The sequence below is a fragment of the Anarhichas minor genome, unplaced genomic scaffold, assembly GCF_050575085.1.
Source record: "Anarhichas minor isolate MPS153535 unplaced genomic scaffold, ASM5057508v1 ptg000042l, whole genome shotgun sequence".
NCBI lineage: Eukaryota > Metazoa > Chordata > Actinopteri > Perciformes > Anarhichadidae > Anarhichas > Anarhichas minor.
The window spans coordinates 3,304,067-3,319,739 of NW_027466488.1; the positions used below are offsets into that span (position 1 = coordinate 3,304,067).

Genomic DNA, 15,673 nt, shown 5'->3' on the forward strand with positions numbered 1-15,673 from the left:
TTCAGTCCATCAACAAAGCCATGGTGAAAGATCATCAGGAGTTCAATATCGGAGTGTTGGACATTTACGGATTTGAAATTTTCCAAGTAAGTGTTTTTGGCTTTTTCACAGGCCGACACATGGCTGCTGGAATTTTACCCTGCAGCAGCGAATAAACTAAATCAAAGATTAACGGGTATTAACTTTGAACATTTAAAGAGATTAAACTCAAAGGATAAAACTAATTTATAAAGTATGTGGATTAAGTTCTGTCTCCCGTTTGAGACAGCAGACCTCAACAAGCTTTTCTAATCTGATTACTTGTTTGTTTAGTTTGCTTAATGAGAAATATTGTTGACGAGATCGGACGAACTAAATGTTTTTGTACTATTTTAGTTAGCAAGAGCTTTGCATTCCTAATATTAACAACAGGTACTTAGTGGATTTCTGTACTCGTACTTATCTCACTTAGTCTGTGTGGATTTAATTAACTGTGTTAACTCTCTTCATCAGAAAAATGGATTTGAACAGTTCTGCATCAACTTTGTGAATGAGAAACTGCAGCAGATATTCATCGAGCTGACTCTGAAGGCAGAGCAGGTAACCTTCCTCCACAGTGTTCTCCTGTATTTGGTCTCTGTGGTTTAAATTTGCTGCCTCATTACATGTTTTATATTTTGACTCATGTCTCTCTTTGTAGGAGGAGTATGTGCAAGAGGGCATCAAGTGGACTCAGATTGAGTACTTCAACAACAAGATTGTCTGTGACCTCATCGAGAGCAAAGTAAATAAACCGCACATGAATACTAGAGTGCTGCATGTGGATAACACACAGTAATAGACAATTATGGATAGAGCTGAAACGACAGGATCATCAAAAAATGAACCAGTAATTATTTGCTAATTAAGTGTTCAAGTAAAATATTGAAAAGTTTCTAGTTGCAGCTTCTTAAAAGTGAGGATTTGCAGGTGATCTGTGTCTTATGTGATAATAAAGCGGATACCTTCAGGTTTCCGATTGTTGGTTGAACAAAACAAGTGATTTGAAGACGTCACTTGGGCTTTAGGAAATTGTGATTTTTATTTTTCAAGAAATTACCCGGCAAATTAATCAATAAGTAAAATAATCATTAGTTGCAGCTCTTAATCATGTGATACAGGTGGTAGCTTTATATTTATAGATTATTGGAAAATAGATCAAATGTTTTAGAAATGCCCTATTTTGCTATTTTAAGTAATTATACAACTAAAATACAACCTTCTTTTTGGAGATAATAAGCACAGTTTTATTGAGAGATTGTAAAAACACAGTATTATTATTCCCTGCATCAATTTAATGAAACGCGAGCATGATCTTTATTAATGAGCATCTGTTTTATTGGCTCCCAACTGAGTTGCAAACTCCCGCCAAGTTTCTGCTCCGTGACTTGGAGCTTAATTTCCTTAAACATGCAGACATGCCTCTTAATTTGATTTATCTGCCCCACTGAGAGGTCTAATCCATGAAATCTACAAGAGAGGAGCAGGGGATCTGTATCAGTGCCTGACACTTCAGCTCTTTACAACAGACCCACTTTAGTTTGTCCAGTGACAACTTAACATGTGTCCTCTTAACAGAGGCTTGTGTTCGCTGACTTGTAGACACTGTTGCAGCTGTGCTGCAAACTGAAGGTCTACTGATCATCTCAGAACATAGCGGAGCCAAATAGGTCAGCATGAGAGAGAGAGGCTGTCCTTAAGCTGCTCCACTGTTAGATTTACATGTACAATTTATAGCATTTGTAGGTTTTTTTCATGATACTTACTTATAATAAGCAACTTCTAATGGCACATAATAGGGCTGCAACAATTGATTATTTTCATCATCGCATAATTGATTGTGCGGTCTATAAAATATCAGAAAACAGTGAAAAATGTCTATCACAATTTCCCAGAACCCAAGGCAACGTCATCAAATGTGTTTATTCTGAACCCCAAAAGGTCATTTATTTACCATCATTACAGACCAAGAAAACCCGCAATGAGTGGAGAAGCTGGAACCACTAAGGTTTTAGAATTTTTACTTGATAAATTACTTTAAAAGACGATTGAATTCAATCAAAATATGTATTTGAATAATCTTCTGTCAACCGATTAATTGTTCCAGCTCTAGTACATATAAGCATGTGTCTATTTGAGTTACCTACAAATATAACAGAAAAAAAGAAATGGATAAAGTCGTAGCTTGAAAGGTCTTGGTGAGTTTTAGAGCCAGTGATGACACAAGTGTGCAATGTTTTCTGTGTGATCCCAGAGTCCTCCTGGCATCATGTGCATCCTGGATGATGTGTGCGCCACCATGCACGCAGTGGGCGAGGGAGCAGACCAGACTATGCTGCAGAAGCTCCGAGTCCAGATCAACACCCACGAACACTTCAACAGCTGGAACCAGGGCTTCATCGTCCACCACTACGCTGGGAAGGTCAGTCTGAGCGTGTTCATCTCAAACGCTGCACTCATTTTGGGGGAGTTTGGGTCGTTTGTCAGCTCACCCTGACAGCTTGCGTCATCTTGTTTTTGACAAAGAATACTCCCGTCTGCTTGAAAATATCTTTATATCTCATATTTCATGTTTCTTACATAAACATTTATGAATACTGGCAACCTAATATATTGTGTATTGATTATCTATTATCTGTGTGGATTACACCTGGTTTTATTATTCTTAACTATTGTCAACATGAGTATTTAAGCATGTTTATGCATAAGTGTATGTATGATCAATGTTCTATGCGAGCATGTGGATTGTGACGCTGGCACGTGTATCGTGTGATGCAGCGGCTTGGAGCCCAAGTCAAATTTCCCTGTGGGACAATATAGCATGTCTTATCTTATCTTATCTTATCTTAACCGTTTTTCTTAACATGCAAAGAAAAATGTACTCCTATGCCTTAGATTACGAGTTCAGTATCGGGTTTACAGCAACCTCCATACACTTGCCTTTGCCATGTTAGAAACTGTAATGTTTTATGCATAAGGTCCTCAGCAGGGAGCTGACAGAAACTTCTGAAAATAGAAAGTTATTAAAATGTCATTTTTTATGGTGTTGTGTGATCTGTCATAAATACCAGTTATGCAGCTGGAACTTTAATTCTGGAGTCGGTGTCGTCATCTTCGCCCTTTTAAGTTTTTCCCGTCTAAACTAACACCACCTTTCTCTCCTCTCGAGCCACTGTTACATACAGTCCCTCCTGTTATGTAACGGTGTCTAACAACGTCATACATGTTAATCAGCCTCATGAAATTCAGATGTTACAGTTCGTCTTTTTTGCATTTATTTTTCACTCTGGCGGTTTGGGCCGAGGTTGTCCCGTGTCATTCTCCAGATGTGTGATGGCCTCAGCCTGGCACACATGCCGCAGGCTTAATGAGCTGTGCCATAAAGACTCGAGGGGCTCCCATGACCGGACTCAAAACATTCCTACAGTCTCAGGCTACAGTATAGCAGAAATAACACGGTTTCATTTATATACTTTTAAACCGCTGCTAGTTTTATAAGGAAGCTAATCCTAGGGTGGTGTAAAGCTTGGATCTGCTACCCTTCATTTTCTTTTCCCATAAAATTCAAGCCATTGATTTAAGCCAGAATATCAGTCACAGCTTTTTATTGTCACACAGGTGTCATCTGTCATTCTGTTGGAGGTTTCAAACAGTTCAACCTCGTCCTCTTGGATAATTATGACTCTTTAGAAATGCCTCTGTGTGCCTCTCCTCCAGGTGTCCTACGATGCGGAGGGTTTCTGCGAGAGGAACCGAGACGTCCTTTTTACTGACCTCATTGAGCTGATGCAGAGCAGTGAGATGTAAGTAATTGCACATTGCACCGACATGTGGTGAGGATTTCTATGGTTCGCACTTAAAGGGAGTCTTCTATTGTGATGCACATGGTTATAATTGAATACATCTGAAGGAGAGCTTCAGATGTTCCAGTGCATCTGGAAGCTGGTGGGACGTAGCAGAAGTGTGCAGGGCCGGGTTATGTCGCGCCCTCTGCCCTGAATCACGTCTGGATGCTGCTCCAGATATGTGGCTTTTGGAGTCTACCCAGTCTGGCCTTACAAGTGCAGTCTCTCTGTAGGGCTGCATTGTGGAGTCTGGTCTCCCCTGTGTTTTGGTTTCTTGGGATTTCTTTGTGTCAAAGTGGCCATCTGTGCAAATAGCCTGCATTGTCTGTGTAACCCCTGCAGGCCTCAGCCACTGCTCGCCCCCTTTGTGTGCTCGTTACGTGAGGCATGAAAGGAGGTTACATCAAAATCCCATTCAGACACATGCTGGAAAATATATGCATCATGTATACACACATAGATAAAAGAGTATGGCACGGTCACACATAAAGGAAGCCTGAGAAAGAAGGAAGCAGACCTCATTCCTCAGAGCAGCAGGTCTGAATAGAAAAGAAAGGAGTGACCAGTATTGTCAGCTGGACAGTATTAGCAGACCTCTGGTTCATTTGTACACACAACCTGCTGATCCTTTCTTCTGCGTCCATAGGTCTGAGCCGGACGTTTAAAAACAAACAAATACCGATGTGAGAGAAGGACAGAAAGGGAAAGGAGTTTAACAAATACTAATATGAAAATAATGAATTGATAAACACCAAAGGCTGAAACACAAGCAAGTTTAAATAAGCCGAATGTTAGGCAGCAGTGGGCGTCAACTTCAGACCAGGCCTGACAGTCACCACATTTTTATGCATGTTTTCAAAGCAAAGAAACAGCCGACACAGTTCAAAAGGAGCTGAATACTTTGTGCCTGAATGACAGATGTGCTGATTACAAAAGGAGCTTTCTTGAAGATCCTAATTCTAGATTACTTTCTTTTCATTTATCAAATAATGTAGGTAAGCCTTTTGAATGTGTAGCCTTTCAATAAGTAATTGAAAGTGTTGATTTTACAGCATAACCTCAAAGGAAAAACTACAAAAACCTCTACTCTGTCTCGAAGTGGGTGTAGCACTTTTCCATAATGCAGGAAAATGCTGATACACAAGCATGTGAGACCTGAGATACTAAATCATTATTATGAATGGCTGCAGTGTGGCTCAGTACGGCCTGCAGATGGCTTTAAATGTACCTTTGTCACAATTTTTAAAAAAACACCTTCCTCCCTTTTAGCACTATATATGAAGTTCTATGAAGACGGTACAAATGAACCCTTAGTCTGAGTCTCCTAAAACAAGAGCAAGGGTTCAAACCTGAGCTACTTTAAAATATTCTTGAAATGAGTTTGTCTTCAGTTGAGAGAAACCCGAGGATATGTACACTTCACAAATATCTGCTACATTCTGACCAGCAGTAACACATCATAGTGTAGTCGTGATGTTATAAAACACCACAAACTATGAACTGTACGTTGAGGATTAGACCAAAATATTATTCCTTGAAATCCAAGTGTACTGGGATTCCAGTAATCCTGCTGGAGGGAGTGTAAGAATAATAATAACAATGAAATCTAATTACAGAGCACTTATCAAAACAATGTACTAAGTGCTTCACCCAGGAAAAATTAAATAAAATACCAAAGTGAATGATAAAATACATGAGGGGCAAGATTAAAAATAATAAACAAGAAATTAAGAGCCAATAGAATAGACAGGCAGCTCAGATAACACCAGGATAAGCTTTCTGATCAAAGTATGGTTTTAGAAGACGCATGACATGCTTTAATTCTCCGTAAATTCGGTCTTTTTAGGAGAAAATTGACATTGTTCTTTTATATTTCCTCTCAAAAGCCCAAATATCAATTAAAAGTGATACATTTTTTTATTTCACCAAAGCATCAAATAATCACAAACATTCCTCTATGGAGCAGTGTGGCCTTGGTGAGAGGTGGTTGTACAAACGCAGCACAGTGTGACCACACACACACACACACACACACTTGTTTTCCCACCCGCCCCCAACTCAGACCTTCCTGAAGTGGTTCAGGAATTTTAACCAGTGACCTTAGTCAAAGGTCCTTGGTTCTTTAATCATTAACTGCATTTTTTGTTTTTGGCTGCCAGGGAAACTCAACACTATTTTCATCTCTAAGACACAATATTTTGTTGACTCTGTTTTTGTTGATACGAGGATGACACCTGCCTTCCTGTGTCAGTCCTAACTCAAATCTCCTCAACTTTGTCCTCTAACAGCGCCTTCATCAGAGCACTGTTTCTAGAAAACCTCAACGCTGAAAAGAAGGGCCGACCCACAACTGCAGGCAGCAAAATAAAGGTGTGTGTTCAGCTGAGTGTGTGTGTGTGTGTACCTGGCCCTCTTCTTTATCAGGGTTGCTGTGGTAAAGGCCTTTGAAAAGATAATGTGTGTTTGCTGTTCAGTGGTGTGTCCTTCAGCAGTTAGTCAGTTATTCAGACGCAGCATTTTGGGTTTTCATGAGGTCTCATTATGTTCATCGGTGACATCAGTACCTTTCTTAATCTTTGCTCTTACTGCACCTCTTTAGAAACAAGCCAACGATTTGGTGAGCACACTGATGAAATGTACTCCGCACTACATCCGCTGCATCAAACCGAACGAGACCAAGAAGCCCAGAGACTGGGAGGAGAGCCGGTAAGTGACTGACCCCGTGTGTCCCCTGATGTCCTCACAGTCTCTCATGAACACAAACCATCCAGTGTGTGTCAAACGGATTGCTGATAAAAGACACATTCATCAGGTGGCTCACTACTAACAGCAGGTGTGAGAGTAACATTTAAGAGTGAACACATGATTTGTCACATGTTTGCTCTGAGAAGGAACAGACAAATAAAGACGAGGATTATCCTACATCCAGCATCATACATCATCATCCGTCATATTATTCTGTCTTTTGAAAATACCTATATTATGAAAAAATATGTAATTTTTAATATATTTTTACTAACACAAGGAATTGATGACAATCTAATATATTTATGATCTATAAATAAAGATGAAATGATAGAAAATTGTCTTACTCTCTAAATATTCTCACACAAAAAGAAAACACTGAATCATTGTTCTGATCCGTTTTGCTTCCAGTTGTTTTATTTCTTTGCTCTTTTTTGGATGTTTTCTGTCCGTCCAAAGACTGAGTCATCTGAGACCCCCCCCCCCCCCCTCTTTCTCCCTTTGTTTCAGTTTCCCCGCTCTTTCCTCCTTGCTCACAGGCTTTAGGCACTACATGTTCAGATACAGAGTGCTGTTGTATTGTTCAGAGCCTATGACCTTCCTGTTGTGAGTCGGGTGCAGAGTTGCTCATTAATTAGTACCGGAACTGCTGTTTTCACAGGAAGTCTGAGTGTACTAAGTAGTGCTCTTTGTTTGAGGGGAAAAGTTTGCCAAACGCAGCTAGTTTGCATACAATGACATATGATTATGCCTTCCGCTGGTGGAGCAGGAGCCTCAAGAAGTTTGAGTTAAAGTTTATATCTCAAAGTACTGAAAAAGTAAATTACTTTAGGATGTTTTTATGTCTTGTTAATTTTATTCTAATGTTGATAATTTTTTTGTGTGTGTTAAGAGTAAAGCACCAAGTGGAGTATCTGGGTCTGAAGGAAAACATCAGGGTGAGGCGTGCTGGCTACGCCTATCGCAGAGTCTTCAAGAAGTTCCTCAACAGGTAACACGCCTCAGACTCACAGTGAGCTCATACTTACTTCTGACTTTAATTTGGTTTAAAGGAGTGAGCCGGATACTAATCTGGACACTGGCAGAAATTGCTCCGAACTATTACATTGCGGCCTTTTTAGCGACTGCCTGCTGCAGCGTTGTCGCTCAATGCTTTACCAATTTGATAAATGATCTTCCCCATTAGTCACATAGACACAAAGACATGGGAAAATACGGATGAAAAATACTGAAGTTACACTTTAAGCATTTTGGCCAACATGCCATGACGTGACTGATCCAAATTAGATACAGTTTCTCTGTTGATGTCTTTATAAAATACATTGTTTCGACTTCCATAAAATCGTGACTGATTTTAAGATGGCACTTAAAGTCAGTCCTGATTGGCCTCATGTTACCCTCCACACAGTGACGTACACACATTTTTAATTTGTGAAAGAGAGAGCGTTGGTATCTGATCGGTAAATACCCTGGCTTTAGTTATTGGAATGGAATTAAATGTTGGATTGGTACAACATCAACATTAAAGTTTGTCATATTGTGAAATGACCCTCTATCCAAACCCACGCCCCTCCTCATGTACTTTCTTTCTCTAATGAACATCCTGGTCCTCAGGTACGCCATCCTGACCAAAGAGTCCTGGCCAACGTGGCGAGGAGACGAGAAACAAGGCGTCTCTCATCTCTTACGTTCTGTCAACATGGACCAGGATCAGTTCCAGCTCGGACGTACCAAGATCTTCATTAAAGCCCCTGAGTCGGTATGTTTGACATCCGCCATCAGATCCTGCTCTTTTGCTACGTCTTTGCACTTTATGACACCACGTCGCTACAAGAAAGCAATCCAGAAAAATGTACCTCAAAGCGAGAACTTTTTCACATGTTATTTATGTACAGACGTAGAACTCAAATCACGTGTCAGAGTGTGTGCTGGCACGCAAAAAGCCTTTTTGTTTGCAGGGAAAAAACTGAACTCACCATTTTTACAATAAACACCATAAAAGGGCACTAGTGTCCCAAATCATGCTCGAATCCCTGATGTAGGGGAGGAGATTGAACCCGACCCTTGCACCACGTCAGCACTGAGTCAACACCGCTCTGGAACTAAAACACAAGTACAGACTGTGGTTGCAGAGTTTGGGGGGACATCGTAAAGGCTTGTCTTTTTCCACCATAACTCCGTTTTTTTTCTCATGATTCCTATGAAAGCAGCACTTGTGTAATGCCCGTGCTCTCACTTATTAACATTTGTACACATCGTGCACGAAGGAGCCTGCACACACACAGTGATGTATGTTTGTAAGCTAATACACAGACATCTTAGTTTTAATTCAGGCCTTACAGCTGATCCTGAATGCCTTTACTCATTCATTGCAGCCGTGCATGCCAAGAGTCCCCCATCCCCCACACTGCCAGACTGAGAGTCCAAGTCATTGAGGTGTGCTTGTGAAATGCAAATATCACACAGGGCGGACCGCTGAAATGAGCTGCCAAGCTTCTCAAAACAAGCCTCTCTGTCTGATAAGACACTGACACTTACTAATTAGTGGTATGACTATCAGTTGGATGTAATAAGTCAAGTTTGTTTGACGCCGAGTTTCTCCGTCAAAGTGCTGATGGATGAGCGGCGGCTTACTGTCAGTCATATTTATTGTAGCCGTGTATTAAATCTTTGTACGGTGCTTTTAAATGCCAAATCGGGGGTTAAAAGTAAATTGTTGCTGACTAATCGGTTCATCACATTATTATTATGATTTATTTATCATGAAAATAATTGTTAGTTGCATTCCTAATAATGATCATCTTGAGCTAAATTCATCACTGCGTAATATCAACATAAACCCCACCAGCTGTTTGTTGTTAGATTTGTTACCTGGGAAGTGTAATCATTCGTCTGGTGAAAAACACTGAAGCCTCAATGATTACGTGGTGTCACCGTCTCAATTAATGACTCGGTGCATTTTATTGGGGGTTTGTTCCTGTCCTGGCACATTGCAGCCTGTGGCCGGCCGTGTCGATGCCAGGCCTGTTGCTGCAGTGGGCAGGATGTTTAGTCTGGGAGGGAGAGGGCAGAGAGTGTGATTGCGTGTCCGGAGTCCCATCAGGAAGTGACAGACTGGTGGTCTGCTGGTACAGAGTCAGCTCCTTGAGCAGGAAGTGGTGACATCACCTAACAGCCAAAGAATAAACTATTTACTTAATGTGGATACTGGTAAGCGGTGTATTGATCATAACGAGCAGTACAAAACAATGTGCTGATGATCGGAAACAAATCAAAACATGTTTCCGTATTCCAGTAAACCGAATCAATAAGTTACACCAATCAGTCAGATGCAGAAGATGACACTGCCTGTAAAGTAGTTAGGAGTAAAACCTCCTCTCATGCACTGAAAAGCCATAAAAATCTAAATGTTTAGATTTGGCTTTGTTCAACTCTACCCAGGAATGTTCAGTATGTATGTGCAGTCATTCCTTCCAGTCCCTGTGTTTAGGTGTGTCTGTGTTTGTGTTTGAGCAGGTGTGCTTGTCTCTTACTGTACGTCGTTTCTCTTTGTTTTTGTTCACAGCTCTTTCTGCTGGAAGAGACGAGGGAGCGCAAGTTCGACGGCTACGCCAGGACCATCCAAAGAGCCTGGAGGAAATACATGGCCCGCAAGAAGTATGTCCAGATGAGGGAAGAAGGTGAGTGGCGCAACATCTTACAGCTTTATTCTACTGTCAAAGTTGCTCTGTCTCCATCTCTCATTCTCTTTGTCTTGGTTCTAGCCTCTGACCTGCTGTTGAACCGGAAGGAGAGGCGGCGACACAGCATCAACAGAAACTTCGTCGGTGACTACCTGGGCATGGATGACAGGCCTGAGCTCCGGCAGTTCCTGGGCAAGAGAGAAAAGATTGATTTCGCCGACAAAGTCTCAAAATATGACCGCCGCTTCAAGGTTGGTCTCTTTGAGTCTGCAGCTTGCTCCGGTCTTTTAACGACTGACAAAACATTCATAGAGTTCTTCTGGGTTTTTTCCTGCTATTTTTAGGGAATCAAGCGGGACTTGATCCTGACCCCAAAGTCTGTGTACCTGATTGGAAGAGAAAAAGTGAAACAGGGACCAGAGAAGGGGCAGGTTACAGAGGTGCTGAAGAGGCGGATTGATGTGGACAAGATCTTGGCAGTATCTCTCAGGTACATTTCCCTCGAAGTATTACGTCATCTGTATCAGATATCAACATAAACTCCCTGTCAACAGTTGAAACACAGCTTTTCAACAGGATTTTGCTCAAGTATTGTATTCCTTTAGGTGGTTTTAATGGAGTCTCACTTTAGTTCAAGCAAGCACCAAAGATCTTTTCATCACTGTTTATGACCACCACATCTTTCAAACAAAACCCTTCCATACAAACAAATTTGGTGCTCATTCCATCTACATAAGTCAAATTTAAGCCCTGGAGCCTGCTGCTACACCACCCATTTAACTCCTGCTGTATTTGCATTTAGGTATATTACAATTTCCAGGTCATGGACAGTCATCAAGTTGTCAAGCTTACACAGCTTACGTGAGGCGCATCACATTAGTCCACTCAAATACAAAAACAAATTGCTAAAACATTGACGAGAGGTTCCTGATTGAAAGAGCATATCGTAGGGAAAAAAAACACAACATAATACAGGATAAAAACAGTGCCTAAATACCAAGACTTGCAGTACATGGCAATATACTCTAATGACATTTATCAGATGTGCATTCAACTTTTTTGCAACGGAGCAACAACATGTTTCTTGGTATTTCTCTCGGATAGGGTTCCTTCGGAAAAAGGGTTTAAAGTTAGATGCAAACTTGCAAACTCCATCCCACTCTGCTGAATACAGTGACACTTGCCCATGCTTTTACTTTGAAGCTCATGTCTTGATTCACACAGTCCTCACTGGGACCCAGAGCTCTCCAGAGGCGTTATGGGTGCTAATGACTAAACGGAAATATCAACACAGTCCGCCACCAATGAATGCGTTTTCACTACATACCATAAACTGTATAGCTACACAAGGCACAAGATTATTCTGTTGTTGTGAGCATAACATCTCTGTGTACGAGTATAGCAGTACGTAATTAGTTGTTTCCAAAACAAGACAATGGCGGCTCAACATGAAGCATGGGCCCACCATATAATCTGTACACATTGCACTGCAGAAAGTCATGAATCTACTTCAAAGACGCAGTCTGGGTTTCCATTCACATAAGTTCCCATGTTCCTGTCAATGTCACTCACGGGACAATGAAAAGATGTGGAGTATGTTAAACCTGTCTCTTGTATATACGTCCGTGTGTCTGTCCCTCTGTGTGCAGGCCTGACTGATGGTCAACATCTCACAAATGTTGCTAAATCATATGCAGTCAAAAACATTCTCATGAAAGAATGTCGGCGAGTTGACTACAAAGAAATGGAAAGAAATAATACAAAGAACTGAGAGACTCTTTGTTGTTGATGGGAACGCGGTATATCTTGTTTTAGAGGTAGAAATCAGAGCATGTGGCTTTTGAGTCAGCGGGGTAATATGGACCAGGTGGTGCAATGAGCGAAAGCAGGAGTTGTAAGAAGCTCATCAGAGAAAAACTCCACCTCTTTGAGAGCAACAAAGTATCCTTGTGTGGGTAAACGGGCACAAGCTGTCTTCCCTCTTCAGATGTGAGCCGCTTTGTGAGCCCCCCCCCTCTGTGTCTATGCAAATGTGAAAGATGATTCTGACTCTCCATCTTAACTCCCATCAAAACGGAGCAGTTCAGCTGCAGCGGAGTGTCTTTAAAACATTTTTAAAAACAAACTTGTGAATGCGTTTTTTTTTCTTCAGTGAGATTTGCGTCATGTCTCAGCGGATACGAGGATTTTGAGTTTTAAGTGTCATGTTCATGTTTTTTGCAGTACAATGCAGGATGATTTCATGATCGTGCACGAGCAGGAGTACGACAGCCTGCTGGAGTGCGTCTTTAAGACGGAGTTCATCAGCTTACTGGCCCGCAGGTTTGAGGAGAAAACCCAGAGGAAGCTACCTCTCAAGTTTAGTAACACGTAAGTAAACACACGCTAACGTTCTGACAATAAATCAACCACAGTCAATAACTTAACTTATTGAGTTTAACTTTATCAGACTGGTAATAAACCCTCATTGCTAATAAGTCAGCATTTCAAAACCACTGGTTAAGCAGAGTGAAACATTTCAAAAACTTAATTTTTTTTGTCCCTCAGACTGGAGATGAAGTTGAAGAAGGAGAACTGGGGCTTCTTGAGTGGGGGCGGCTCCCGGCAGGTCCTCTTCGTTGGGGGTCAAGGAGACATGCCAGTACTGAAGCCTTCGAGCAAAGCTCTGCAGGTCAGCGTCGGCCCCGGGCTTCCGAAGAACACGCGTGAGTATTTACAGACCCAAAGTACAGCAATGACCTCGTTCTCACAGCGAGATGTCATCACGTTAACCTGAGGGGTGGAATCAAGTCACACGATGAAGTCGACCCATGAATTTGACGAAGTCAGAAAATCGTATCAAACATTTACTCATCACTTGGATTTCAGCCTCATGACTCGAAACACTTGAAAGCAGTTGGTCTCATATTCAGAGACAGCACAGACGTCTGAGTGTTACGAATATAAACCTATAGAAGCATATGTGATGAATTAATGCAACGTTGTGGACGTAAGGACATATGCTATGTTTGTAGAGAGAAAGGAGTGACTGTGAGAGCCACAATAGATAATATCTTGTTGTTTGAATGGAAGTTTTTCTTTAAAATAGCCTACATCTCATTTCATATATTTTTGCATATATATGCATATATATTTTTTATTCCATATAACACAAACTTTAAAAAGCATGAATTAGTATTATTAATCTGTTGGTGTTACCTTTGAAAAGAGTAAAAAATTCTGATGATCTCACTGAAACAACTTTTTTTGAACTTCTCGGGACTTTTACTTTAACAGAAATGTCTCTGTCCCATCTCGAAATTTTACACATCCACTTCAGATACAACCTAAACTATTCATACATTCCATTAATGTATCTTCCCCACTCTTCTTTATTTCTTTCATCCTCAGGCCCCACTAGGAAGAGCTTCTCTCAGGTTCGCTCCAATGCATCCAGAACTCACCAGAACACCCCCTCGAGGGCGGCGCCGGGACCTCCAGGTACACCCGCAAACGCACAGGATCTGAACAGGCTTCTCTTGCATCCATGTGGACTGTCTAAAACAGTCTTCTTCTGGTTTCTTTTGGCTGCAGTTGCTCACCAGAATGGTGGCCCTAAAAGCATCAACCACGTAGCCAATCAGAGGAACTCCCAGCATCACAACCAGAGGAATCCCCCGACCGGCAACGCGACACGCCCCTTCCTGCCCAGCAACGGCAACCAGCTGAAGGAGCGAGGCGGCAGCCGGCCGCAGCCCAACCTGGACTGTCTGAAGGTGCCTGATCAAGGAGCTGCAGGGTGAGACACTGGCACAAAACACAGTCAATTAAAACACACCAACCACACAGTAAATACAGGAGCAGACAAAATAACACACACACATGCACGTAGATGACGTGTCAGGAATAAGGACTTGTCCAAAGGTGGATCAATTTACACTGAGTGCAGCATCAGTGAACCCTTCCTGTGATAACTCTTCCTAACTGTCTTAGATAGTTGTGAGACTTAGACAGTTGTTTGCCTCTTTGGAGCTGTTTTTGGTATCTTGTGTAAAAAAAACAAAAAAAACACCAGAATCATGTGTTAGTGTCTCACTGCCTAAAAGTGTGTGATTTGAGTGAATGCTGCTGAAATGCTCTGTTTTTGTTTGTTTGTTCTGTGGTGTTGGGATGTTAATTGCCTGAAAAGCATTGATTGTCATTTTCCCAAAAGGCCAAACGCCCTTTTCTATTTCCATTACAGGGAATCTGACGAGTATGACTAACACAATTGTATCCTGAGACCACTTTAATAGCTGACGTATGCTGCTAATTATCATTCTGCCGAATATGACTCCACCGTGTAGCATTTAGTTCACACGTAAAGCTCTCTCCCGTTAGGTATTTAACATTCCTGTGTCTAGTAAACGTATTGGTACAAAAAAGATCATTTATACTTTTCTTTCTACAATGTGTGTATAACTGCTGAATGTGATGAGGTTTTGAGGCAGTATGGTGCAGTGGCTCGCATCACATGCACACACACATTTTTTTTTATATTCCCACACACTCTAATGCACACACTTGTGTTTCTATAATTTGGCATAATGTGGATGATTTATTCTTTTGTAGCAATGGAGACAGACGGCCAACTTCAAATGGAGGAATGTGAGTTGGAGAGTTTGCAGTGTTTTGGGTGGTGGTTAAAGACTAGAAAAACTTTCAGCAGCAGGATATGTTGATGCTTCTTCTCATGTACTTTTTGTTTTTTTGACTGCAAAGAAAGCAAAGTTCAAACTCTCTGAAGGAGCCGACTGTAGTCCGCAACTAATATTTAATTCTCTGCTGCTGCTCAATTTCTTTGATATCAAATGGGAATTCTTGTACAATTCATCTTAGTACAATAGATCTTTCATTTATGGATGAAAGATCCTTTAATAGGTTTTTGTAATGAAAGAATCCCTGCTGTGCACTTCTTCTGATGCCTCATTTTTATCAAAGAGATGAACGTTGAAGATGGAAGTTGCTTTCATGAACACAAATCTCACTGGGAGGCGTAACTGTTTTACCTTATAAATGCATATATTGCATATGTAATATCGAACTATTGACACGTCATTTGTTCTGATGTATTTGATCCTCAGTTAGTTGAACAGTTGAGTTGAGTTGTTCATCCTTACATTTTACATTTGGCATTGTGTGACAAACTGGTTTTAAAAGAGGATGTACTGTATCTACAGTATTCATAATAAATGAGAACAGCCAGTATACAGAATAATAAACAGAAATCTTAAAGGTACCGCTGACTCTGGATCAACACTCTCTGCTCTGAAAGGCTTCCTGAAATTTAAACGTTTTCTAGTCTCGGTGCGTTTGTGAAAGATAGTGTGCAGTCAATCACCATCTTGTGGCTGATTTGTGAAC

The 15,673-nt window shown here is 41.1% G+C and overlaps 1 protein-coding gene across 1 annotated transcript in view; it reads left to right on the plus strand.

The window, feature by feature from the left end:
- myo1ea (myosin IEa) overlaps nt 1-15,673 on the plus strand; it is a 31,064-nt gene that overhangs the window by 12,566 nt on the left and 2,825 nt on the right. The window contains exons 12-28 of the mRNA XM_076109755.1: nt 6-86; nt 493-579; nt 680-763; nt 2,273-2,440; nt 3,736-3,821; nt 6,152-6,233; nt 6,463-6,569; nt 7,501-7,599; nt 8,223-8,367; nt 10,174-10,288; nt 10,373-10,542; nt 10,636-10,781; nt 12,515-12,661; nt 12,839-12,996; nt 13,682-13,771; nt 13,865-14,069; nt 14,882-14,917. Of these exons, the coding sequence (XP_075965870.1) occupies nt 6-86; nt 493-579; nt 680-763; nt 2,273-2,440; nt 3,736-3,821; nt 6,152-6,233; nt 6,463-6,569; nt 7,501-7,599; nt 8,223-8,367; nt 10,174-10,288; nt 10,373-10,542; nt 10,636-10,781; nt 12,515-12,661; nt 12,839-12,996; nt 13,682-13,771; nt 13,865-14,069; nt 14,882-14,917 (2,006 nt within the window). The remainder of the gene's footprint in view (nt 1-5; nt 87-492; nt 580-679; nt 764-2,272; nt 2,441-3,735; nt 3,822-6,151; nt 6,234-6,462; nt 6,570-7,500; nt 7,600-8,222; nt 8,368-10,173; nt 10,289-10,372; nt 10,543-10,635; nt 10,782-12,514; nt 12,662-12,838; nt 12,997-13,681; nt 13,772-13,864; nt 14,070-14,881; nt 14,918-15,673) is intronic.